The sequence below is a fragment of the Talpa occidentalis genome, unplaced genomic scaffold (assembly GCF_014898055.3).
Source record: "Talpa occidentalis isolate TD23 unplaced genomic scaffold, MPIMG_talOcc4v2.1 talOcc4.12, whole genome shotgun sequence".
Lineage (NCBI taxonomy): Eukaryota > Metazoa > Chordata > Mammalia > Eulipotyphla > Talpidae > Talpa > Talpa occidentalis.
In genome coordinates this window covers 69,727,118-69,751,837 of record NW_023601212.1, presented here as the reverse complement: position 1 = coordinate 69,751,837, position 24,720 = coordinate 69,727,118, and the positions used below count along the sequence as shown (strand labels likewise).

The 24,720-nt window shown below is 45.0% G+C and overlaps 1 protein-coding gene across 1 annotated transcript; it reads left to right on the top strand.

Moving 5' to 3' along the window:
- Positions 1-1,025: 1,025 nt before the first annotated feature.
- On the top strand, positions 1,026-23,741 carry SLAMF7 (SLAM family member 7). The gene is made up of 8 exons (XM_054693941.1): positions 1,026-1,046; positions 9,296-9,433; positions 17,103-17,438; positions 18,693-18,965; positions 19,213-19,320; positions 20,203-20,306; positions 21,687-21,749; positions 22,510-23,741. The coding sequence occupies exons 2-8, from the start codon at positions 9,370-9,372 to the stop codon at positions 22,579-22,581; spliced, it is 1,020 nt and encodes a 339-aa protein (XP_054549916.1). The 5' UTR covers positions 1,026-1,046; positions 9,296-9,369; the 3' UTR covers positions 22,582-23,741.
- Positions 23,742-24,720: the final 979 nt, after the last annotated feature.

Below are 24,720 nucleotides of genomic sequence, written 5' to 3'. Positions count from 1 at the left end.
TTGTTTTGGACCAGTCTCCCTGCAGGGCCCCATTAAGAGTCACCTCATGACATCAAAAGACACTCCCATCACCTAGAAATTCCAAGGGATTTAGGAACTCTGCATCAGGAACTGAGATCAACGGCCAAAGATGCTCCTACCACTCTTCTTTAAAAAAAAAAAAAAAAAAAGATTTTTATTTATTTATGCATACAAGAGCTGGGGTACAGGCCAGAGGTGCAGGGAGTGAGAAGATTCATGAGAGACAGAGTGGGGAGCAGAACAGGCAGACTGACTGAACTTGTGCTGCAGAGGCTGCTGACAGCTTCACAGTGCTGTGCTTAAGGCCTTGTGCCACCAGAGAGGCCCCTCCTACTACTCTTATCATAAGAAATTTCAAGGGTTTTAGGGCTAAATGACAGAACAAAAGATGCTCCTAGTGTTACAGGGCAGGGAGAGGGGCAGCCCAGACTCCGCAAACCTGCATGCTCTAAATAGGTTCTGCCATCCGCTGCATCAACACAAAACATGAGACTTTAATGAAAAGGAACTTTAATACAATTAGTAAACAATACAGGAAAGGCAAAGAATAGTGTTTCTAAATCAAGCACCCAAAGTTACCTGTCCCCTCCCGGGTAAAAGTCCACTCAAATGGGATTAGCCCAGAGCAAGACCCCAAAGCCTGCCATAAGTCTAAAGCATCTTCCAGTGGGGACCCACAGAAAAAGATCAGAAACAACCAGACAAGTCTGGGAGGAAAAGAGCAAAATCAAAATCAAGACAAAAACCGCTATTGTCACCTCCCCATGGGTCTCTCACCCACATCTGTCAACCAGTCCATGACCAAAAGGCAAGTGTAGTTTCTTCATGTGTCTGTCTGCTCCGTGTGCCTCCTCCAGGTCTCCCTCTGGCTCTCCATCCTGCTTCCTTCCTTCCTCAATCTCTTCTGCAGCTTCTTTTCTCTGCTCAGCTCCACCCTCCCTTGGGTGGGGCAGGGACCTGGAACTTCCCCTTTTCTAGTCACCACCCTGTTAGTTTTGCCAGAGCTCCGGTTTCAGCGGCACGCGGTGAGTTTCTTACATGAATTTCTCCATGAAACAGAGATATTAGTTATATTGAAAGAGCAGGTTCATTAGAAAAGGGACAGACGAGTAAAAGACACTTGCGTAGACACAAGCGGGCAGGAGAAGCTGCCCTGAAAGGGACAGGTTTGCTAAGAGAGGCCTGCATGGTCGCAGGTGGGCTTGAGAGCTGCCTCTGCAGAGGGAGATCAGGGAAGAGAGACCCTGGCATGGTACGGATCACGGGCAGGCAGAAGGCTGCTGCCCTGCAAAGGGAGAGAGTTGGTGAAAAGAAGCACCTGCATAGTCACAGGTGGGCAGAAAGACTACTGGCCCGTTGTGGGAGCAGCTTTAGGCTTTATCATCTTCCTCCAGTAGGAGGGGTTCATCTTTGTGGGTGGATGGTTTGTTCCTTAATCTCCACATCTTCGCCCTATCGTCTGTGCTCCTGAAGCCCCATAGCAGTCTGTTAGTTTCTCTAGCTGGAGTAATGGCTATGTTAATCCCTTCTACCCCACCTCCTTGCATGAGTCTGGTGGTGCCTCCTTTCCAGTTCTTCTATTCTTATCCTCCATCACATCCACAACTTGAGCCCCTAATTTCATGGGCACAGAGGTCCTTGCCTTTGGAACCTCTCAATACCTCTTCACTGGGCTGTTTATTGTATCCTTTATGATTTAATAAACTGGTAAACATGCTCCCCTAAGTACTGCCAGCCATTCAAGCAAATAATTGTATCCAAGGGGAGGGGTGGTCATGGGAATCTCTAATTTGTAGCCAAGTTGGGCAGCAGTTGTGGGCAAACTGAGGACCTTTATCGGCGATTGGTATCTGAAGCTGGGACAGTCTCATGAGACTGAGTCTTTAAGTGTGGGGATGTGCTAACTGGTGAGTTTCAGAACAAAACTGAACTGTGGGACACCCAGGTGGGATGCCAGAATTAGTTGGTGGAGGCCACAGTCAACTGATCCACAGGGGAACTCCCACTTGGAGTCACTGCGAGCTGTGGGCGTTGGCCTGGTGCAAGGACAATCTGGTGTTGGTCTGAGATCTGCAGGGAAGTTGGGAGCTCACTTCACTCTCCTCCAACAGGGTTGTTGGACTTTGTATGGGACTGAGGAGCATAATGGGCGTAATTTGTACCGTCCACAATGCATTCTCTCTTATTCCTGTGCTTCACCCAGGTGTAATCCCGCACATCAGATTAGCTCAGTTCTTAGTAAGGTATATTTATGGAAAATTGTTCAAACCGATGTTTCTGAGAGGAGGTGATGTCATTCTTTCCTGTGTCTAAGATGAGATCTGTCCATGTAGTCACTAACCCACAAACTTGCATGTTCTAAAATGAGTCACTCTGCATTTACGTGCCCAGGAGAGCTGTAGTCAATGCCAACTCCTTGCACAGCTCAGATTGGGTCACAGTGCCTGGGGCACTTGGATAGAGGCCCTGACAATTCCACTTTCAGTGACAGGAATTTCATCTAACTATTGACATGGCCTGCCTCATTTACATCAAAGCATGACATTTTGTATAAAAATCACCCTTCATTTGTGGCAAATGGCTCCCAGAATGGTTTGCGAATCTTTCATACTAATTTTCACAGCTGCTAAGCGCCAGAAAAATGTTGAGCTCCTATCAAGTTTCCCTATCCCCACTCTTTCTTTTTTTTAAAAAATTTATTTATGCATACAAGAGCTGGGGTACAAGCAAGAGGTGCAGGGGGTGAGAGGATTCACCAGAGACAGAGTGGGGAACAGAACAGGCAGACTGATGAAATACACTGCTGAGGGGAGCAGCAGGGAGACAGGAGAGGTCTGCTGCGCCATGTGGGTAGCTCCTGGCCACCTGGGGATCAAACTCGTGCTGCAGAGGCTGCGGATTACTTCATAGTGTAGTGCTTAACCCCTCTCACCACCAGGGAGGCACTGTCCCCACCCTTTCTTTTTTTTTTTTCAAAGATTTTATTTATTTATTTATTTGCTTGTTTGTTTATTTATTTATACAAGAACTGGGGTACAGGCCAGATTCGCAGGAGGGTGAGAGGATTCACCAGAGACAGAGCGGGGAACAGAACAGGCTGACTGAAGAAATACACTGCTGAGGGGAGCAGCGGGCAACACCAGGGAGGCCCTCACCACCCTTTCTTGAGGAAGATTTAGGCTATACAAGTATGTCAGAGTCTGCATTTGGTGGCTTTAGTCTGATGGAAACAGAGTAGGTGTAGCAGACTCTTATGTCAGCAGAGGGCAGCGAAGAGCCAGGAGGTGTCAGGGTGGAGTTGGCGGAAGTGTTGGGAGGACTCTTTGCAGGGAGGATGAACCACAGCGCTGACGCAGAGGAAGTGGAGATTCCAATCATGTAGTTCACGAGGTCCTCACATGAAGACCGAGACTATGATTTTGTCTACTATATCCAAGGCCCTGCCTCTTTGTCATTAGAAACTGTATTAATTAATTAATTAAAATAATAATAAATGTTTACTGAGGTGAGGACTTACTCCTCTCTGTTATTTTAATGTAAATTGCCTCATTTAATATGTATAATCTTGACAGAACTACAGTTATCCCCATTCCCTAGATGAGGAAACTGAGGCATAGAACATTACAGTCAACCTGTCCAAAGCCAAACAGGAAGGAAGAGACAGAACTCGGACCCAGGCAAGGTGTTATGGCAGGACCATAACTGGTGCTTAACACTCACTGGGTAACTCTGCCAGCGAGAGAGGGGGCGGCAGGGATCCTTCTGTTAGGGGAAAGGATGTCCTGAGCAAACTCCATAGAGGTTTTGTGGACTCCACCCCCACTCCAGACCAAAGCCATCAAGAGCTGGGAACTATAACTCCCGTGATCACCAAAGGGAGGGTTGCTGGGACCTGAGGGTGGAGTTAAACAGCCATGTTCGCTTTAAAGCCAGCCACGTGTATGTGGGGGGGTCACTCTTGGCCTCACAGCTCTTGGCTTTTTGCCAGCTCTCAGCGGGCCATTGGGATTAGAGGTCAGTGGAATGGGTAGGATGCATTCACAAATTTATCTCCCTCTTTTTCCCGCTGAGTTATTCATTTCCACTTTTGTAAATAAACCTTTTATTAATCTTTTGTGTGTGCCTGCAGTTGAGCATTAATAAGTCCCTTTTAAGTGTGTGGGTGAGGACCCACAGTCAGGCAATCCGTTTTATATGGGGTTGCCCTGTAACGCTTCTGGGGAAGAGGAGAGTGGAGGACTGTGGGTCCATGCCTTGTCTTCTCTAAGAGTGGAATGAAGAGGTCAAAGAAAGCTGGGAGTTGTTTTCTTCGGAAATGAGCATGTGCCAACACGAGAAACAGGCAAGACACAGACAACTATATTCTGAGATACTGGAGTGGAAGACGAGCATGGAGGAAACTGGGACTGGTCTGCCTAATTGGGCTCCCCTTTCCATTCCTTCAGGATTGAGGGGGGGTTCCATCATTGCAGGCACAACACCTGGGGTGCCTAAGGCTCCCAGGTGGTTTCCTTCCCTCCACCCTCCCTTTCACATTTCAGAAGTTGTGGGACTGAACTATGATTGGCTCTCAGGGATAGATATCTGGATAAATCCCCAAACCCATGAAACAGACAAGAACCCCCCCCCCCCAGAATCAGCCCTCCTGCTGTTACCCCAGAGACCTGGTGATTCTTGACCTTTAGAATTACAAAATGCCTCACACCTACCCTATAGCTCTCCCCCACAGCAGCCCACGAGCAAGAGAAGGTGACTTTATTCTTGTTTTACACATTAAACGATGATCACAGAAGGGAGATGACCATGTGGTTTTGGGAGCCCCTCAGACATTACCCATGGGGGTCTTTGCTCTCTGCACTGTAATTACTGTCTTCTCCACATATTTCCCCCACACATCATGCTTTGCTCAAAGACAAATGTTTCTCAACTGTATTGTCAACACCTCATACAGAGGGTGGTAAGAGACATGTTAATGATAAATGGGGAGCAGCAGGGTGTGGATGTGTGAATAGAGTCCTCGACCATACTTGAAGTAGATCTTTAAGTGTTTGGAGTTAATATGTGGTAGTTTGATCATATGAGGCACATTCTTGGATTAAAAATAGGGGTGACCCCAAAGTCCTCTTCAGTAAAGTATGTGCTTCTTAATTAGGGGCTCTTCAGAAAGTGTATGTAAGTGAGAAGTGTATGTAAGTGGGAAGCACAAGAGATATGGGTTGGTGGTCACATCTCCCAACAAGAACTAACTTGTAGAAGTGGGGTATTTTCCAGAAAGTACACCATGTGGACACATAGTCAGATGACCAGAACAGAGCATGGCAGCAGAACAGCTGTGAGAGCATGACAGGAAACAGCGCCCACAGAGGGACGAGGGTTGTCTAGCTTGAAATGGCAAACTTGGGACTGATCATAAATGGGTATACATCTCTGCTCCGTGGATTCTGCAGCTGCCCTCTGTGATTTCTCAAAGCATGAAATTATTAGTTCTGTGCATTCCTAGGGACAAAAGTCTGTTTTTTAAATTTGGTGTAATGATACCATCATGGTTTAAAGAAATAACTGTTTCTCACCTTGGGAGGACAGAGATTTCCTCCCAGAAATAAGTGAGCATTCTAGTCTTTATAAATTTCCTCTCATCTCTCTATAGTTTCTGATTCTTCTCACATATTCTGCTGCCACTGTACCAGTCTCACAGAAGACAGAGTCCTAAGGCCCTGAGAAATCCCACCCCTTTTCTGCTCCCAGTTTTCCTTTCCAAATAGAAAGAAAGAAATGCAGAGTGTTTTCCATAATTAATTCACCTTCATTCAACATGTACTGAGGATCTAAGAACCATAAACTATTCTAGATGCTGAGAAGAGAGCAATGAATAAAATGGTCTCTCTTCTTATAGTCCTTAGATTTCAGTGTGGTATATTATTATTATTATAATTAATAATAATATAGGAGGAGCTAGAGAGTGAGACAAGGAAGCCCTCAATAATAAGTACTATTGAGTGGATCTTGGAAAGTAACAGCCATGTGGCTATCTAGGGAAAGAGCTGTCCCTCAAGGTGGGAGTGTTGTTTGGATTTTCAAAAACAAAGAGGTGATTATTGTGATAGATGAGGAACAGCTCAGGAGGAAGAGTCAGAAAGTTAGCCAAGGGTCATTCTAGAGGGTCTTAGAAGATTCTAGAAAGGAATTTGCATTTTGTCTTGTGGCAAGAGAGAAAAAACATGATCCAATATAAATGTTAAAAGTATAACTCTATTTTCCAGACCTCTTGTGTTCTGTGCATACTTTCCTTTTAAAAAAAAAATGTTTATTTATATATACAAGCACTGGGTACAGTCAGAAGTGTGGGAGGGTGAGAGAATTCACCCGAGGCAGAGCGGGGAACAGAACAGGCAGACTGACGAAATACACTGCTGAGGGGAGCAGCGGGTGCTACAGGAAAGTTCTGCTACACCATGTGGGACTCTTGCCGGGGGCCAGGGATCGAACCGGCACTGCAGAGGCCGTGGGCAGCTTCGCAGCCCAGCACTCAACTGCTGCGCCACCAGGGGAGGCCCCATGTGCATACTTTCCTTTTCAGTTCTTCATGTGTCTTGGTGGGGTCCCCCAGGAGTTTTTTCTGATCTCATTTCTCAAGAAAACAGCAGCCATATGTCTTCTTGCCTCATGGTAGTTTTTCTCCATATCTTCCCATAAAGCTAAAATGCTTCAAGTAATTATGAACTTACTGGGGAATAAAACCTAGAAAATCTTAGTAAAAGAATAGATGATATAAGAATCATAGGGAAATTTTAGAACTAAATCATGCAATAACAAATTTAAAACTCATTTGATGAGCATAATATCAAAATGGAGGTAATAAAGGAAAGAATTAGTGGGCTTGAAGGTAGAATAGAAAATGTCCAATCTGAATAACAGAGAAAAAATTGACTGAAGAAAACTAACAGAGATCTGTGATTCAATGACAAAAGATCTCACATTCATATCATTGATATTCCAGAAGGAAAGGAGAAAAAAAAAAGAATGTGGGACTTAAGAAAAATGTTTTTTAAAGTATTAAAATGTTCCTAAATTTGACAAAAGGCATAAGTCTATGGATTTCAGAATCTGGCTGAAGAATTTCTCTAAGCAGGAGAAATTCAAGGATATACATACTAAGACACATAAATCAAACAGCTTATGGTTGATTTTTAAGAAAAATTCTTAAAAAACAGCTAGGATTAAAAAAAAAAAATAGCTAGGATTGAGACCGTAATTACAGGGAGAAACTATTTGAATAGCTACCCTCTGGCTCTTCAGTTGTCTATGTTATGTTGGACAACTGAAGCAAAAGTTATTGTTCTCAGTATATATGGAGAATATATTTAAGATAAGCTATTAAGGAAAAAAGGTAAAAGAATCTAATATAGATAAGATTTTTACACTTCAGGTATACATAGATTGTAATGCATGGAGCTGCCATTAAAAAATCTACTCAGGGCCTCTCTGGTGGCCTAGGAGTTAAGTCTCAGTGCTGTCACCTCCATGGCCTGAGTTCGATCCCCGGCCAGGAAGCTAACCCTGGCACAGCAGACCTCTCCTGTCTCACCCATGGGTCACTTCAGCAGTGTATTTCAGTAGATCCACCTGTTCTGTTCTCCACTCTGTCTCTGGTGAATCCTCTCACTCCCCTGCACCTCTGGCTTTCACCCCAGTTCTTCTATGCACAAATAAATAAATAAATAAATAAATAAATAAATAAATAAATCTATCTTTAAAAAGAAATAAAAATAAAAAATATCAAAATGATACATGCAAGGTACACTGAAAAATATCAAAATGGAATTATAAAAAATTTATAATTAACCTAGAGGATGGCCAGGAAAGCAAAACAGAGGAACAAAGACCAAGAGGAAAAAAGAGAGAATACAAAAAAAAAAAAACACTGTGACGAGTGTTCAGATATGACACCGAAAGCACAATCCATGAAAGAAAACATTGATGAATTCTGTTAAAATTAAAAATTTTGCTATGCAAAAGACCCTATTAAGAAGATAAAAAGATAAGTTAAGACTAGGTACTTAAAGGGCCTCCCTGGTGGCACAGAGGGTTGAGCGCAGCGCTATGAAGCTGTCTGCAGCCTCTATAGCATGGGTTCTATTCCCGGCCAGCCAGGGTGATACCCACATGGTGCAGCAGACCTCTCCTGCCTCTCCTGCTGCTCCCCTCAGCAGTGTACTTCGGTCCTTCTGCCTGTTCTGCTCCCTGCTCTGTCTCTGGTGAATTCTCTCACCCTCCTGCACGCCTCTAACTGTAGCCCAGTTCTTGTATAAATAAATAAATCTTAAAAAAAAAAAAAAAAACCAACTGGGTACTTCGAGTCTCTTGTCCATATGTTTGTCTACCTTTTCTTAATGATAGCTAAGATTTCTCTATATATTGTGGATATAAGACTCTTATAGATGTATTGTAAATACCTTTTTCCTCTATGTGGCTTGCCTTTTAGCACTCATCATGGTTTCTTTTGATTAAGAACTTCTTAATTTTGTTATTATACATTCTAAGCCTTCATTTTCCATCAGTAAAATAGGAATTATGGGCCTCCCCGGTGGCGCAGCAGTTGAGCACTGGGCTGCGAAGCTGCCCGCAGCCTCTGCAGCGCTGGTTTGATCCCCCGCCACCGTGCGCGGGTCCCACATGGCGTGCAGACCTCTCCTGCCACCCGCTGCTCCCCTCAGCTGTGTACCTCGGTCTCTGCTCCCCGCTCTGGCTCTGGTGAATTCTCTCACCCTCCTGCGTTTCTGACTGTACTCAGTGCTTGTATAAATAAATAAATAAATCTTTAAAAAAATCAAATTAAAAAAATAGGAATTATGTTATTATCTCACAGGCTTGGTTATGAAGAATAAATAAAAGGAAACTTGTACTCCTAGCAATAATTCCTGGCACTTGGCAACATTTAATGAATATTATTACCCCAGGGTCATCCTTTTGTCCCCTATCTAATCATTTATTTCCCTCCATTTTCTCTGAATGTCTGAGAAGCATATGGTATCACAGAAAAGGCTGGTCATATGGCCCTGATCAATTCCTAGTTTCTCTAGAGTCTGTGATTCCTTGTCTGTAAAATGAACTTTCTCACCTCTCCTCTTTCCTTTACTGAAAACCTGCTATATTCCAGCTGGTTAGAGACAACTCATTTTCCTTTAGCTCATGACTCATCATTAGTTTAAATACCACCTCATCCTGACCACGCAGACCTTTTACTTTCCCTTCAAAACCTACCCCGCCCCCTCAGAAACTAGCAAAGCCTCCACTTCTTAAAGCACTCAGCAGTAGAGAGAAGTAGTCTCGTAACCACCAGAGAGCACGATGCTTGGATTCCCAGCATGCACCATCCTCGTCTGTCTCCTCGGCCAGCTCTGCCAGCTTGCAGGTGAGTACAACCAGACCCTCCTGGTCTCCTGAGATGTAATTCCAGTCCCTGGGTCCACTCAGGAGGCTGTACTCCCTCCCCTAACTTTGCTTTTTATATCCTGTGGTCTCTGAATCACTGAGGGCAGGAAGATACTGAATTTGGTGCGTTAACTGCTTCTGACGGACTTACAGTCAGAAGGCTGGAGAAGTGGCATTGTTCTAATCCAGATTCTTCCATGAACTGGATAAGGAATGTCATATTTCCCTGACCTAAGTACTTTCTTCCTTTGAGGGCAACTTTAAAAGCAAAGCAAAGTCATACCGGTATATATCTCTCACCTGAAAGTTCATTACACGTTTATATTTGTAGGAAGCACCTGTTTCTAAGCCTAGAAAAGAGTGTTGCTTAGAAAATCCCTCACTGATTGGAAATGAGGCCACTGAGGTAGGGGAGAAATGACAAGACTTTCCCAAACCCCAGGCACCTTTCTGAAACTCCTTCTGTGACCGAGAGAGATCTGTGGTTGTCGTTATTCTCAAGGGGACAGAAAAACAGAAGCACCACAGCTCTATTAATAGCTATATTATGGGCAAGATATTCAGACTCTGACATCTTGGTACATTATAGAAAATGAAGCCTAACTTGCAGAGATAATTGTGATGTTTTAAATGACACAACCAATACCAAGCAATGATAATAATGATCACCTCTTATTAAGTCGCTACCATGTGCAACATGTGTGGGATTTTTTTTTTTTTTTTTTGGCTCAATCTCACAAATCTATCAGACAGGTAATTACTATTCCTGTTACACAGATGAGGATACCTGAACTCAAGAAGGTCATGTCTGTTGCAAGATCATGTGGCTTGAACATATGAGATAGGAAGTAAAACAGAAACTGAGTCCCCAAAGCCAGTATTCTTTCTTACAAGAGCTGCCAAGTACCACATCTGGCACTGGACAGATGCTTAATAAATGTGCATTTGGATTGAATCTTTCCAGAATTGCTAGTTGGGATCCTTTTCAGGTACACAAGACCAAGGCAGGGACTAGAGATGCCCAAGGACAGCAGGTAATTTCATTCCAGGAAGTGGAGGTATCACCTGGATCCACCTGGCCATGTTCAGAGGGACCACAGAGCAGCTGCTGCTTTAGTATTTTTCTTTGGAAAATGGTCCAATAATCTATCCCTTCACACATGGCGTGGCCATTAAATGCCCCAGTGATGTTGAGGAGACATTTAAGGAAAGGAAAATAGAAAAATGAGTGAGGACAGGGAGGTGCTGAGAAGGTCCAGGAGAGACGAGGGGGCAAGTGGGAGCCCTGGTTCTTGAGACTGGCCACCTCTGACTTGAGACACCTATCCATAGCCCCCGGGGCACCCCCCATTCTGTGAAATGAACTGGACTAAGTGACCCCTAAGAGTCCTTCCGGCTCTGGGATGCTGTGGTCCTGGATTCCACAAGGACGGTGGTGACACACGAGGGCAAATTCTGACAGGCGCTGAGTTCTGGGAGAGGCCCCAGGACCCGGCTGGCAAGCAGGCATTGGCTCTGTCCTCCCCTGCCCTGCAGTCTCCTCCTGGGTCAGCTGCCTGGGTTGGAATTCCTTCCTCCTAACTTGGATCCTTTCCTCCACTTACCTTGAAGTTCCTGGGGGGGCAGGTTGAAGGGAGGAGGTGTAAGCCCAAGGGAAGGGAGGTGGCTGAGGGGAGGAATGTTCTATCTTCCCATTGTGGACAGCGTCTTGGAGCTGACTCTGCTGATGCCAAGAATGAGCCTGAGTTAGGGCAGGGACAGGGGTCTCCTGCCCCAGCTCCCTTCAGCTCTCCAGACAGGTGGGCTGGAATGTTCCCTGGGAGACACCCCGGAATGGTGACTGGCTGTGCTATTTGGCTGGGAATCAGCCAGTCAGCAGGTTCCAGACCACCTATGAAAAATTTATCTTGCTGGGAAACCATCTAAAGAAATCTGGGGAAATCACTGCTTCTCCTTTTCACGGGGCTCATTCTGTACTTCCCAAAATGCTTTCAGATCTGCATTTATCCTTCCCCCTCCCCCAAATCCTAGGGAGTAAAAGTTGTTATTTTCTCCTGAGAGCTGAGGACAGGAATCTCAGCAGAATAAGTAGTGAAAGAACAGGACTAACTATTTCTCTGCCTCCTTCTGCCATGTCTGTGACTGGGGCCTTGGGAAGGTCCCCTAGCATCTTGGAACCGCAGTGGTCTCCCTTTTCAAGTGGAGCTCAGCCTCTCCCACTTTGAGGATCAAGCAATAATGGCCTTTTAAACTAGCTGACAAGCTACAGAGTGATACGAAGTGTCTGTTGCTGCAATTATTAGGAGGCCAGGTCTACTCTTCACACCATTCCATGCTGCCTGGGAGGAGACTGCAGACCCCATCAGCAGGCAATCTGGAGCATAACACCTGTAGGCCAATCACGGGCTAGTTCACTGGTGTGTCCAGTCACCATCCAGGGGAAGATCTTCTGGAGAATTTAAATGGAAGATGAAATGACATTAGTGGTGGATTTTCAGGGTGTGGGCGTGAGAAAGAGATAAGAGACTTCCTCAGGGAGGGCCTTAGAAGGAGACCTTTGAGAGCCCTGAATAAGACTGAGATGGAAGGAGGAAGGATAAAGCACAAACAAAAACATGAGGTAGAAAGTGAGCTGGGGATCGGGCAAGGGAGGGGTCTGGCTGCTTGTTGGTGGCAGTGAGGGGCAGCAGCCCAGGTTTCATCACTCTGCACAGCCTTGTGTGGTTGCCTGGGCCTGGCAGATGTCCTGGGCTTCTCTCAGATACAACCAACCCAGGAGAAGTGTTACCCTGAGCCAGTCAGTGGGCCAGAGCAAGGCTACCACTTGAGCAAGTGCCTATTGGTCTTTTACCACCTGGCTGCTGCACGTGAGGGGGAGGTGAGACTCTCACTGTGCTGTGGTGAGGAGGTAGATGAGTCTCATGGGGCCCAGTCCTCCTGGGTCCTGCAGATAGGTATTAGTAAGCACTCATTCTTTGGAATTTTCTGATCCCAGAAATTATGTCGGAACTTCCTTCTAATTACACATCCCCCAAGTAGCTGCTTCTACCTTTCATAACTGTAGATTGTGCAGCTATTTATTTAATGAATGTCTCCCAACTCCATGAGAGCAGTGATCATGGCTCTTTTATCTCCCCTGACGCCCACTCCAGTTGTGTTATATGCTCAGCTCCTTAGGGCTTGGACACTGAGGAGGGAAGTGTTTTCTTTCTGGATCCCTTTTCACACTGGTGTGGGGAAAGGAAATAAAACTGGCTAAGACCCACCAACCGTGCCCCTATCCTCTGAACACACACCAGGGCGTGCTTTGACGCCAGCTTCTCCTTTCAGGATGCCTCATCCCTCCACAAGCTGCAATTAAGATAGAACAGTGCACTCCATCTAGACTCATGTCTGCAACTTGCACTGTGTCAGTCTCTTTTTATTCTAACAAGGAACAGTGGATTTGAACACATTATCTTAAACCCCCTCCCCCAATGCATATCTCTTGATTTACCCAAAGAATATATTCCACATGTGTGGAAAAAAGTTTGCTCATGTGTAAGTCATGCTTGCACACCCACTAAAGCACGAAAGCCACATCCTTTTATCACCTTCCCACCTTAGAATGTCACCTTAGAATGTCTCCCCCAAAACCTCATATGCATGCAATTATTCAGAAGGACCCCAAATTGAGAGGTTGCACCTACTTTATTTTATGGGAAAATGTTCACCTCTTCCATCTCTGGGGTTGATAAAAGAATGACTACATTAATCCATCAAAATCTCAAATTAGATTGATTTTGTCTGTAATGTTTACCAGGACTATTTTGAAACCCCTTGAGATCAAAAAGAGAACAACCTAAACCATCCTGCCTCAGTATTAGAGAAGCAGAGAGAATAACTCTGACGAATCTGAATATGTAACAGGTTGATTTGGTAAATGCTTGAAGGGTCCAAAGTATATGCCCTGACTGATAAATTCTAGTGGGGAGCACTGGGAAAAGGTCCAATGTGTTCAAAAGAGGAACCAGCCTCTAAGGGGCAATCACTTCGGGAGAGAAACCAGTGCTTCTGGAGATAAATCTAACAAAAGAATTAATCATGATTCCAAGCCTGTAGTCCAAGGGAGTAGGTAAACATTTGGTGACATTCAGTTGCCCCCCTGGGGCCCTTGCAGAGCCACTTGTGCTTGAGGGAAGGTCACCAAACAACAAGAAGGGGCAATTGATTTATTCGAGCATCAAGGATTTTGGAGCTGACATCTGAGCCCTTGAACAAGCTGGGAGAAGGAAGTGAGAGAGCGGTCTGGAGCTGTTGCAAATAGGCCTCCACACTGAGCCAGGTGGAAAGGTTTCAGGATCTAGAGCTGCAGTGATGTTGGGTTAAATCCTCAAATCATCACCTACTAACTCTGTGCTCTTGAACAAGTTAATTGGAGCTTTCTGAATTACAGTTTTCTCATCAAATCAAGAGTAACAACCTTTTGCTATGAGGTGCCAGATATTAAATATGTTCAGTTTTGCAGGCAATATGACCTTGATAACAGGGACTCAGTTCAGCCTTTGTAGAGAAAAATCAGTCATGTACACTATGTAAAGGAAAAAGCATAGCTGTGTTCCAATAAAACTTGATTTACAAAAACAGGCAGCAGGACAGATTTGGTCCATAGACCATAGATTGTTGATCCTGTATAAAAAGATAAAACTTCCTTGTTTCAAGATTGCTTTAAATAGTCACCATACTATTTACAATAATCTTTGATGTAAAATAAACCCTTAATATAGAGCAACTATACTTATTGGAAAACCTTTGCCAGGGTAACTGAGTTTCAAGAGGGATTAAGGAAATAATGAGGGCCTCCCTGGTGGTGCAAGGGGTTAAGACACAACATACGAAGACATCCACAGCTTCTGCAGTACGAGTTCTATCTCTGGCCAGAGAGCAACCCAATGGCACAGCAGACCTCTCCTGACTTGCCCACTCCCTCCCTCAGCAGTGTATTTCAGTCAGTCTGCCTGTTTCGTTCCCCACTCTGTCTCTCGTGAATCCTCTCGCCCCCCACACCTCTAGCCTATACCCCAGTCCTTGTATGCATAAATAAATAAATCTTTTTTAAAAAATTAAATAAGTAAACAAATAAAATGCAAAAAGCTTTTTTAAAAAAAAAAAAAAAAGAAAAACCAAGTCAGGAAATGAGAGAGAGTCTAGATTACTAGGTCAATCCACAAGGTCAATTACCCACAGTATCTGGGGCCCACAGTGGCTTTAAATTCTTTTAAAATCAGAAGAAAATAAATGAAATAATAATGATGAATATATAATCATGAATCTCTTTGGTATTATATTCATTTTCATACCAAAATATTCATAAAATATAATTTTTTATGGAGGAAGGACAACCTGATGCAGAAGCACATAAAGTCTATAGCCCTGCAGACAAGTTGTCAAAATGCAACTGTCAGGAACCTCCAACTTGATCCTTCCCTAGATTTTTTTTTAATACATATTTTTTTATTCATACAAGCACTGGGTACAGTCAGAAGCATGGGAGGGTGAGATAATTCACCAGAGCCAGAGCAGGGAACACAACAGGCAGAGTGACAAATTACACTGCTGAGGGGAGCAGCAGGCACGGCAGGAGAGGTCTGCGCACCATGTGAGATCCTAGCTGGCAGCTGGGGACTGAACCGGCGCTACAGAGGCTGCAATCAGCTTCGCAGCCCAGCGCTCAACTTCCCTAGATTTTTAAAGACAAATCTGGTTTTCATGATGGAATTAATTTCCATGAAAAATTAATAAAAATTTTCTTCAGAAATTTCAGTTTGACACATTATGTTAAGAAGTAGAGGGAAAATAACTTTGGGTTCTGTAAATTCATGGTGAAACTTTTAAGGAGAAGACATGGCTTCTGGTTTTAGTTTTGCTACTATTTCTGATGCTTAACAAGCTCTTTCAGTCTCTGTTATTTAGTTGTCTCATCTGAAAAATAGGCCTGGCAAGGGCTCACCATGTGCTTACTGATATGGACTGGGCCTCTTATTGGCAACAGTCTGAAAAAATCTTTTAATCTCAGTATGGTTTAAAATATTTTAAAAATCCTTCTTGTAAGCATTAAGAGTTAAAAAGGATCACAGTAGACGATTTTAAGTTGTTGGTCTTTACCTAAAGGCCTCAAGCACTCACTGCTATTCCAGTCTTCTGACTCATCCCCACACCTGGTCACTGGAAATACTCAGTTAACCACTTCTGAAAATTTTTCAGCTCCATTCTTTTCTTTTCTTTTTTTTTTTAATTTAAATTTTATTTTTATATTCCCCATACAATTACAACCCCCTTATTTTTACCCCAAGCCCTCCTTTCCCTGCCCCCCATCCCCCATAGAGAGTCTCTTGTTCATAGTTATTTGTTGATTTTGATATTTTCTTTCTTATAGTTATTCTTTTTCCTGGTCCTTTATTTAAGTTTTCTAGATTCCTGCTATGAGTGAGACCATCCAGTATTTTTCTTTTTCTTTCTGGCTTATTTTCGCTGAGCATGATCCCTTCCAGCCCCATTCTTAACTGGTTTTCACACAAAGTCCTATTACCAGTGATGGTTGATTGTAGGTTGTTTTATGAGGTGAGTTAAGATTGTGATGAAACAAAAATTTCCTGGGGGAGTAAAGTTCTACTGTGATTCTTGATAATTTGGGCTAAGCACCAGGGGTTAGCCAGGGCATGTGATAATTTCCAGTTACTCACACTTTTTCTTTCCATTCAAGGATATTGGAATTCACGTGAATGACATTGGTAATGACCTTGAATCCACTCTAATCTATTATAAAATTGAAAGATAAATCATCTTCAAACTGCTAAGCTATAGCTATCATTAGGAACTCGTAGTGTTACAGGGCAAACCTCACCCTTGCGCTTAAAGTGGACTTATTAATGCTAAACTCAGACACACACACAAGGTTGATAAAAGGTTTATTTACAAGGAAAGGGAAAATGGAAATAAATAACTCAGGGAGAAAAAGAGGGAGATAAGTTCATAAATGCATCCTACCCTTTCCGCTGACCTGGAATCCCAATGACCCGCCAAGCTGGCAAAAACCTAGCACACCTCATGGCCAAGCAAGTGACCCCTGGCCAAATGACCAGTTAAATACCCAAACCAAGAGCCTAGTTGCTTAACTCCACCCTCAGGTCCTCACAACCTTCTCTTCGGTGATCATGGGATTTGTAGTTCCCAGTGTCGTGGGGGAGGAGTCCACAAAGCCTGTATGGAGTTTGCTCAGGGCATCCTTCACCCCTATCACTAGCTCACCTCCCAATCACTGACCACTGCCTTCGGGTCAAATAGGATGCTACCTTCACCTGCATTAAATCAGAGACTCCTAAGTAGGAATCCCCACTTGTCAAGGATGGAGGTGGGCCTTATGGTCTCCCTCAGGACTTGATCCTCTCAGTCAGAGGTCTCTGGGAAAGGGGTGGGCTCCCCTATAGTCATCAACTTCAGACAGAGTCCTGACCTCAATAATTTTGTGTGTGTAAGTCTCCAAAGGCTCTACCAGGAACTGGTTGGATTTGACTGAGAGGGTTTCTTAGGAGCTTCCAGGAGCCAAGGGGGGTAAATAATTGGTCACAAAAGCAGGGAGTTGGATTTATTTTCTGTTTCTGTGTCTGCAGAGCCGGCAGCCTCTGAAGCCCCGACGGAGCTGATTGGTGCCTTTGGTGGAAATGTGACTTTCCCTCTGAACGACTTACCAAGGCAGATTGACACCATTGTCTGGTTCTTCAACTCAAACACTCTCCTCACCATACAGCCAAAAGACACTCAAAAGCCAAAAGACACTTTTATAGTGACCGAAAGTCGTAACACAGGAAGGGTGGACTTCTCAAGTATAAACTACTCCCTGATCCTCAAAAAACTGATGAAGAACGACTCAGGTCCCTATAACGTGAAGATACACAGCTCATCCCTCCAGAACCCCCTCATCCGGCACTACAGGCTGCGTGTCTATGGTGAGAATCAGCTTCACATGGATGATTGTCTTGGGAGAGTGGTGTTAGAGACGTTTAAGGAAAGGCTGGGGAAGCCCTTGACAATAATGTGGAAGAGGGGACTCCTGCAGGGATGAAGAGCAGATGTCGCTGACCCTGAGGTGGTGCCTTCACCTCAGAGATTCTGGAAGAGGCAGCATGATGCAAAGGGAGGGCAGTGGGAGATGCGGTCACACAGGCCTAATGCTGGTCTCTCCACTTATTCATTTCAGCCTTCAGCAAGTTTCTTGGTCTCTTTGAAATTTAGTTTCCATATCTAAGATAGGGGGAAAGTGATTCTATCTTAGAAAGATTCTTGGGTGTAGACATCAATCATACATCTTCCCCTGAAGAGTGTAACCAACTGAGGCATAGACTTAAGAATCAGAAGGAAAATTAAAATATCAGCTTTATTTTTTTCTAGCAAACTTAGGTATGAGAAATACATTCCCCCAAGTCTACACCATGGGTCTCATTAGGGGAATTTGAGTTTACAAAATAATTACTCAACCACCTGTAAGAAAAACTGCCTCACTCACAAGACTGCAATATCAGGAGAGCAGGAAGGGGCCTCCAGGTTTACTACAGAGGCAAGTCCTGCCCCTTGATCCAGGTGTGTCCTCCACATGGTCAGAGCTGACAGGAACAGGGGACACATTCTGCGGGTGAGCTAACTAGGGGAGAAGGAGGGGGTTACCACATTTAATCAGCAATCTTAACAGTCTAAACCCACAGTAGAGAAATGTAGGTGATGGCTGTTAGTTTCCTTCAGTGGTTGCATTGCTGAGAAATGAAGCACTTACCAACAATTTCCCATCCTGTGAAGCACAAGGCAGAGGAAGGGACCAGAGTTTCCTCTGATACTATCATCTCCTGAGAGTAAAGTGAAAGTCTCTTCAAGGAAACCCGAGGACAGGCAAACAGGGAGCCTTTAAAAAAGATGAAATTAGCCAGCATCTAACATTCATGTAGCACAGTGCTTGCCTTATGAGTATGCTTGGGAACAGCAGCTGTGTCTTGTTATTATTTCTGTCATTATTGTTCTTCTTGTTGTAAAGCTATGAACAAGCTGACCTAGAGAGCACTTTTCCAGATAAGAATGGAATTCTGTTCTGGATTGCTGCTTTCTCTTTATTGTACCCCAGGGAGACTGGTGTCTGAGGGTTATAGCAATAATTCAGAGAAGGGAGGCTGTGGACATAGTTTCCACCCTCAGTGTCCATTTCTCCCTTGCAGGGCACGTGTCACAGCCGAAGGTCACCCCAGAACACCAGAGCAGCGAGAATGGCTCCTGTGTCACCAACCTGACATGTTCTGTAGACCAGGAAGATGAGGGTGTGACTTACAGCTGGATATCCCTGGAAGAGGCAAACAATGAGGTCCATAATGGCCCTGTCATCTCCATATCCTGGAGGCGAGAAGAATGGAACAGGACATATAAGTGTGTGGCCAGGAACCCCGTGAGCAACAGTTCTTCAAACCCCATTGCTGCCTGGAAGCTCTGTACAGGTAATGGTCCCCTCCTCCAGGAAACTTTATATACACTCATCAGCCCCTGATACCGGTGGGGACAGATCTGTATAACAGGTGTAACAGACTTGTGTAACCTGTGTAACAGACCTGTGGGGTGGGGTGGAGGTGGCTCCCGGGAAGTCACCAGACTGGGAGGAGGTGGCAGTGGCTCTAAAAGTGGGGCCATTTTTCCTAGTTGACTCCTTCTCCTCCCCTGTCCCTCAAGCCCATTCTCTCTTTAAAGGTGCTATTGGTAAACCACTGTCCTTCGAGGTCCTGGGTGTGATCTTAACTGTTGCCTTGCTACTACTGGTGCTTGTTATTTTCGTCATACATCAAAAAAGAAAAAAAGGTAAAGCATGTTCTATTTTTGTCTTTAACCTCTCCCTCATTTATTCAACAAACACATTGGGTGGTATGCCAGGCACAGCACCAGGCACTAAGGATACAAAAATAAGAGGCTGCAGGCTCTGTCTTCAAGGAGAGACCGCCTGCCTGCATGCCTTGTTTTCTTTCACTAACGCCCCTAACTTCTTTCCCAAAGCTAAGGTCTCCCTGCCCCTCTTCTTCCCCCAGAAGACTTACTGGTGTGCCCCTCCTGTAGACACAGTCCCCACACTGCTGGCTATTCTCCCCTGATTTGGAGACAGTGGCCTCCAGCTCTCACCAGTTCCCTTTGTCAGTCCATTTATCCCCTTCCCATTAGAGCCCCAGCCCCACCACAGCCCCCTCCATTGAATCAGCTTCAGAAACTTCAGTCTGGACACAGTCACCCTAGAAGCCTTTCTCTAAGCTTCTCCCTGCTGTGCCTCTTGTTCTGTGTCCCTAAACCCTGCAGATTTCCCCTCTGACACTGAGGATATGCAGTCCCATATACCCCACTGACACTGTCCATGTGCGGGTAGATGATGGGCCTGCACACCTTTTGGGTTGAACTTTACATTTTTGAGATCTGCCCTACCTCCTTGGAAACACTCTGGCCCATTTCAGATCTCTTCTTCCCTTTTGGTGGTTTGGTTGAGAGAAGGAAAAAAGAAGTCATGAGGGAGATTAGTTTGTTCTGGAATTTTCCTGGTTTAGCACTGAAAGTCCCATTTCCCAGAAAACCTTTCAGTTACAAGCAAACAAGGATGGTCAGTCTCCCTAAGTGGAACATCCAGAGGGAGTGCCAGGCCGGTGGGGAAGGTGAATGAACAGAGGGGCCAGCTCTGACTCTCTCTCAACCTAATTCCAGAGTCTACTGGAGAGGAGAAAGGGACTGGTGTTCATCACGGAGTTCCTAGCCATGGCCACACTCCTGGAGAGGTCCCAGAATATGACACGGTCACTTTCCCCCCTGTGAGTCTTTTCCCATCTTTCCTGGGCCCGATCCTCCTGGTTGAGACCCTCCTTGCTCTATTTGAGATTGTTTCATGGATTTAGGCAACATGGAAGAGGAGGATGTATAACCCTTAAAACCCAGCGCACATAGGCCTCCCCCACACCCCAAGTCTCTATGGCTGCCCATTTGTGCAGGAGTCAGTGGCCTCTGGAGCACCTCACTCTGACCCAGCCAGTAATTACACACTGATCTGTGACCCAATCCTCCAGGAGCCCACCATTCACAGCAGCCACCCTCCAGGCCCAATGCCTTTTGGTCAGGGAAATGTGACTTTGACATGGAGTTTGAGTTGAGGTGTCAGAGGCTGTCTCTAGAAATGCTTTTTCCACTAAGACAACACAAGGAGCCATCAGGAGAAGGAGAACTCAGGCCCACAGTGACTCCAGGCCACACTCAAGACACCCTACGTGCTGGCCACTAAGCTGAAGTGAATGAACACAAGGATAATTCCAGGGAAATACTTTGATGAGAATAACATTAGAGTAAAATTTTAAAAATAAAATAAAAACAAGTCACAAGAGGCAATTTGGAAAGATGAACCAGGTAGATAATGTCAAAGGGCTCTGTGGGAACGATCATAGGGCCCAAGTTGGACCAGCTCCTGAGAGGTCATGGAGCCCTTTTCAACACTGGCTCATTTGAGGAAAAAATGAAAACACTTTGGAGCCTCAAAATTCCAGTTTTATCCCACCTTTGGTGTGTCTGGTCAGGTGTAGTGTCCCATCTTACCACAGTCTTTCAGGAGGAGACACTGGCTTCATTCCTGAGAGGGTGTCCTAAATGCCCTCCCTTCCTCACAGGGGCACCTGCTCGTGCTCCATGTATCTGGGCTGACCTCTTACCATCATGCTCCTGCTTAAGACCCTCTGGGGAGACCCTAGGGCCATCCTGTTCAGGAATGATCATTTCTAACCTGGAAGGCGCTATTGCTGTTGCTTTGGCTTGTTTTACTCCATTATTCATCCTGACTGATTTGATGCAATGGCTCTTTTGACTGATGGAAAAATTTGTTTACAACATTAGCATTACTTCAAATTATCCTTTAATGACCTTAAGAGGCTCATAGCTCATGGGACTTATATATCTTATTTATTTTTTTAATTCATTTAAACAAAAAGTTCTATACAATGCAATTTCTTCTTCAAAGAAAAGTTTTTAATTATTATATCAGCTACTGACAAGAGCACCTCCACTGTCTGTTACTCTTCTAGAACCTTCCCCACCTCTTAGCACCCCCTCCCCCGCTCTGCTTTCACTTCTCTAAGTTCTGGGCATCTGTTTGACTGTCTATGTGACCCAGGGGAGGCTGATGATTTCTTTTCATTGTTTTTTAATAGAATACTGTTCCAGAGAAAAATTCACCAAATACACTTTATTTCACTGTGCAAATACCCAAAAAGGTAAGAGGCTTTAGACCTGAGCTTCATCTTAGTTGTCATATTCCTTTTCTGGCCACTAAGCTTAAATTTTCTTGGGCTTCTGGGGTTCACATATTCCCTGATATTAGAATGTGCCCCAGCATGCTCTCATTTTGCCTGGGGTTATACAGGAATATGTGGACTAGAAGAGAGTCATGTTTTAAAAGTGGGGTGGAGACTCCATCTAGAGCAGGAGAGGGGTTGTAGGCAGGAAGGAAGAGAAAAGCAGCAATACCCTGCCTGGGGTCATAGGCAACAAGCCAGCTGAGGTGGAGCTTGGGAGTGGAGGGGTGAATGCGGAGGTGAATTTAGATTGAATCTGAGCTGGAGGTGGGAGAGAGATTCCATGGTCTGGCATGTTACATGGTTCACAGGACCCTGGGTCAGACGAATGTAATGTTTTAAAACTTGTTCTCCAAAGGTCATGCTTGGTAAAAGCAGGGATCACTTCCTATCTCCCCCACCAACCAGATCTGAAAAGATGATGATTGGTAAATATTTGTGCAGTAATAGGAAAGGTTGCTTCTGGTGGGTTATTGGAAGAAAAGTTCAGTTCATTTTGCATCCAGTAAGATAGATGTGGGTTCACCTTGAAGAATGGTTTCTCTAAAGTGGGAATGACTAGTGAGAGCAGTATGGAGGTTCAGGTGGGGTCATCTTGGTGATGAGAATCTGGGCGGACATGTATCCGGTGGCACCCATGACCTTCTCCAGTGCTCTGCATCTTTGTATCTGTCAACAGGTGGACAAACCCCACACCCTGCCCGAGACAGCCCACACACCACGGTCATTTGCCTTTGAGAAAGTCATTTAAACATCCACGTGCTCCCTCACACCTCACCCCACGGAAAATGATACAAATAATTCACTCGACTAGAAATATCAAGGAAAAGTCAGGAACACTGCTCTCCTTCCATAATTAACCATGGTCCCTGATGAAACCTCAGATTTAAGAGCTTCTAATTCTAAGCACATGTGAGAAATCTCAACCATGTGACTGTGAATGTGTCATTATCCCTTCCTGGCAATGTGACTGTGGATGTATCTGTTAACCCTGCTTGGGGAGCTTGGGCGCATCCTGTTGCTATGTGAATGTGGCATCACCTATGTGAAGGATGAAGGATGGCTCCTGCCCCAACACTGGAGGTGTGCAATGTACCCGTGGTCAGATTGCAACAGGACAAGAACAAGGACCATGCCCCAGCTTCCTTCTTGTGCTGAGAGGGGTCCAGGCCCACGCTGGACATTCAGGGAAGAAACTGAATCTACAGACAAATTTTAAGTCTGTCATAGGAGACTTGTAGCTTGTCACTTGCAAACCTTTAAAGTCCTTTTATTTATTTAACAAATATTTTATGAGAAGCTCTGCCAAACCTTGGCAAATAAGACATGATCCCCACCCCCTGTGAGGAAGCATGGATAAGGGGTATGCAGGGGAGAGGGCTGCCTTTGATGTGTTTCAAAAGAGCTGCCTCCACTGAAGGAGGTCTGTGAAGAAGGAAGCTGCTGCCCTGCAGAGGAAGAGAGGTGGTGAAAAGAAGCACCTGCATAGCCACAGGTGGGAAGAAAGACTGCTGCCTTATTGTGGGAGCAGTGTTAGGTTTTGTCATCTCCTTCCAGTAGGGGAGGAGCTCGTTTTTGTGGGTGGATGGTCTGTGCTCCTTACACTCCCTATAGCAGTCTGATAGTTTCTGAGTTTTGCACATACTGATCTGGGCATTGATGTCTAAGGGTCTTGGGTTCAATAACCAGATTAGTGGCTTACGCTGAGCCCCTCTACTCCTACCTCCGTGTGAGTTAGATTCTTGATCTAGTATCTCCTTTCCAGTTTTTCTATTCTTATCCTCCATCAAAAGGATAGAGCAGGAAACAGCCCCTGGGAGGCTGAGCTGCTCCATGAAAACCTATGTGGGGGCCTACCTGGTGGCCCAGAGGGTTGAGCGCAGCACTGTGAAGCTGTCCGCAGGAGGCACCAATCACACTGTAGATACTATAAATATATTTATTACTATCATTTCCTAAAAGAAAAAATAATAAAAACTCATTTTATAAAATCAGTATGTCTTGAGAAAGATGTGTTCTTTACTTTTTCTTTTTTTTAAAGAATTATTTATTTATTTATACAAGCCGTGGGTACAGTCAGAAGCGGGGGAGGGTGAGAGAATTCACCAGAGTCGGAGCGGAGAGCAGAGCAGCCAGACTGACAAAGTACACTGCTGAGGGGAGCAGTGCACAGGGATCGAACTGGCACTGCAGAGGCTGCAGGCGCTTCGCAACCCAGCACTCAACCACTGAGCCACCAGAGAGGCCCAAGAGGTGTTCTTTTCTAACTCTCAGGGTGATGTGGGTTGGGACAGAACTTGGAAGGGAGAATGATTTACCACACTATGAAGCAATCCACAACCTCTGCAGCACAAGTTCAATCCCTGGCCAGCCAGAGAGCAACCCACATGGCAAAGCAGACCTCTCCTGTCTCCCTGCTGCTCTCCTAAGCAGTGTATTTCAGTGGATCTGCCTGTTCTGCTCTCCACTATGTCCCTGGTGAATCCTCTCATCCCCACATCTCTGGCCTGTACCCAGCTCTTGTATGCATAAATAAATAAATCTTTAAAAAAAATTGGTTCCGGACCTCCCCAGTGGTGCAGCGGTTGAGCGCTGGGTTGCGAAGCTGCCCGGAGCCTCTGCAGCACCGGTTCGATCCCTGGCTGCTCCCCGGCCACTGGAGGAGGGTCCCGCATGGTGCGCAGACCTCTCCTGCCGCCCGCTGCTCCCCTCAGCAGTGTGCTTCAGTCCTTCTGCCTGCTCTGCTCCCCGCTCTGGCTCTGGTGAATTCTCTCACCCTGCCATGCTTCTGACTGTACCCAGTGCTTGTATAAATCAATCAATTAATCAGTCAATCTTGTATAAATAAATAAATAAATAAATCTTAAAAAAAAAAAATTGGTTCCTAGAC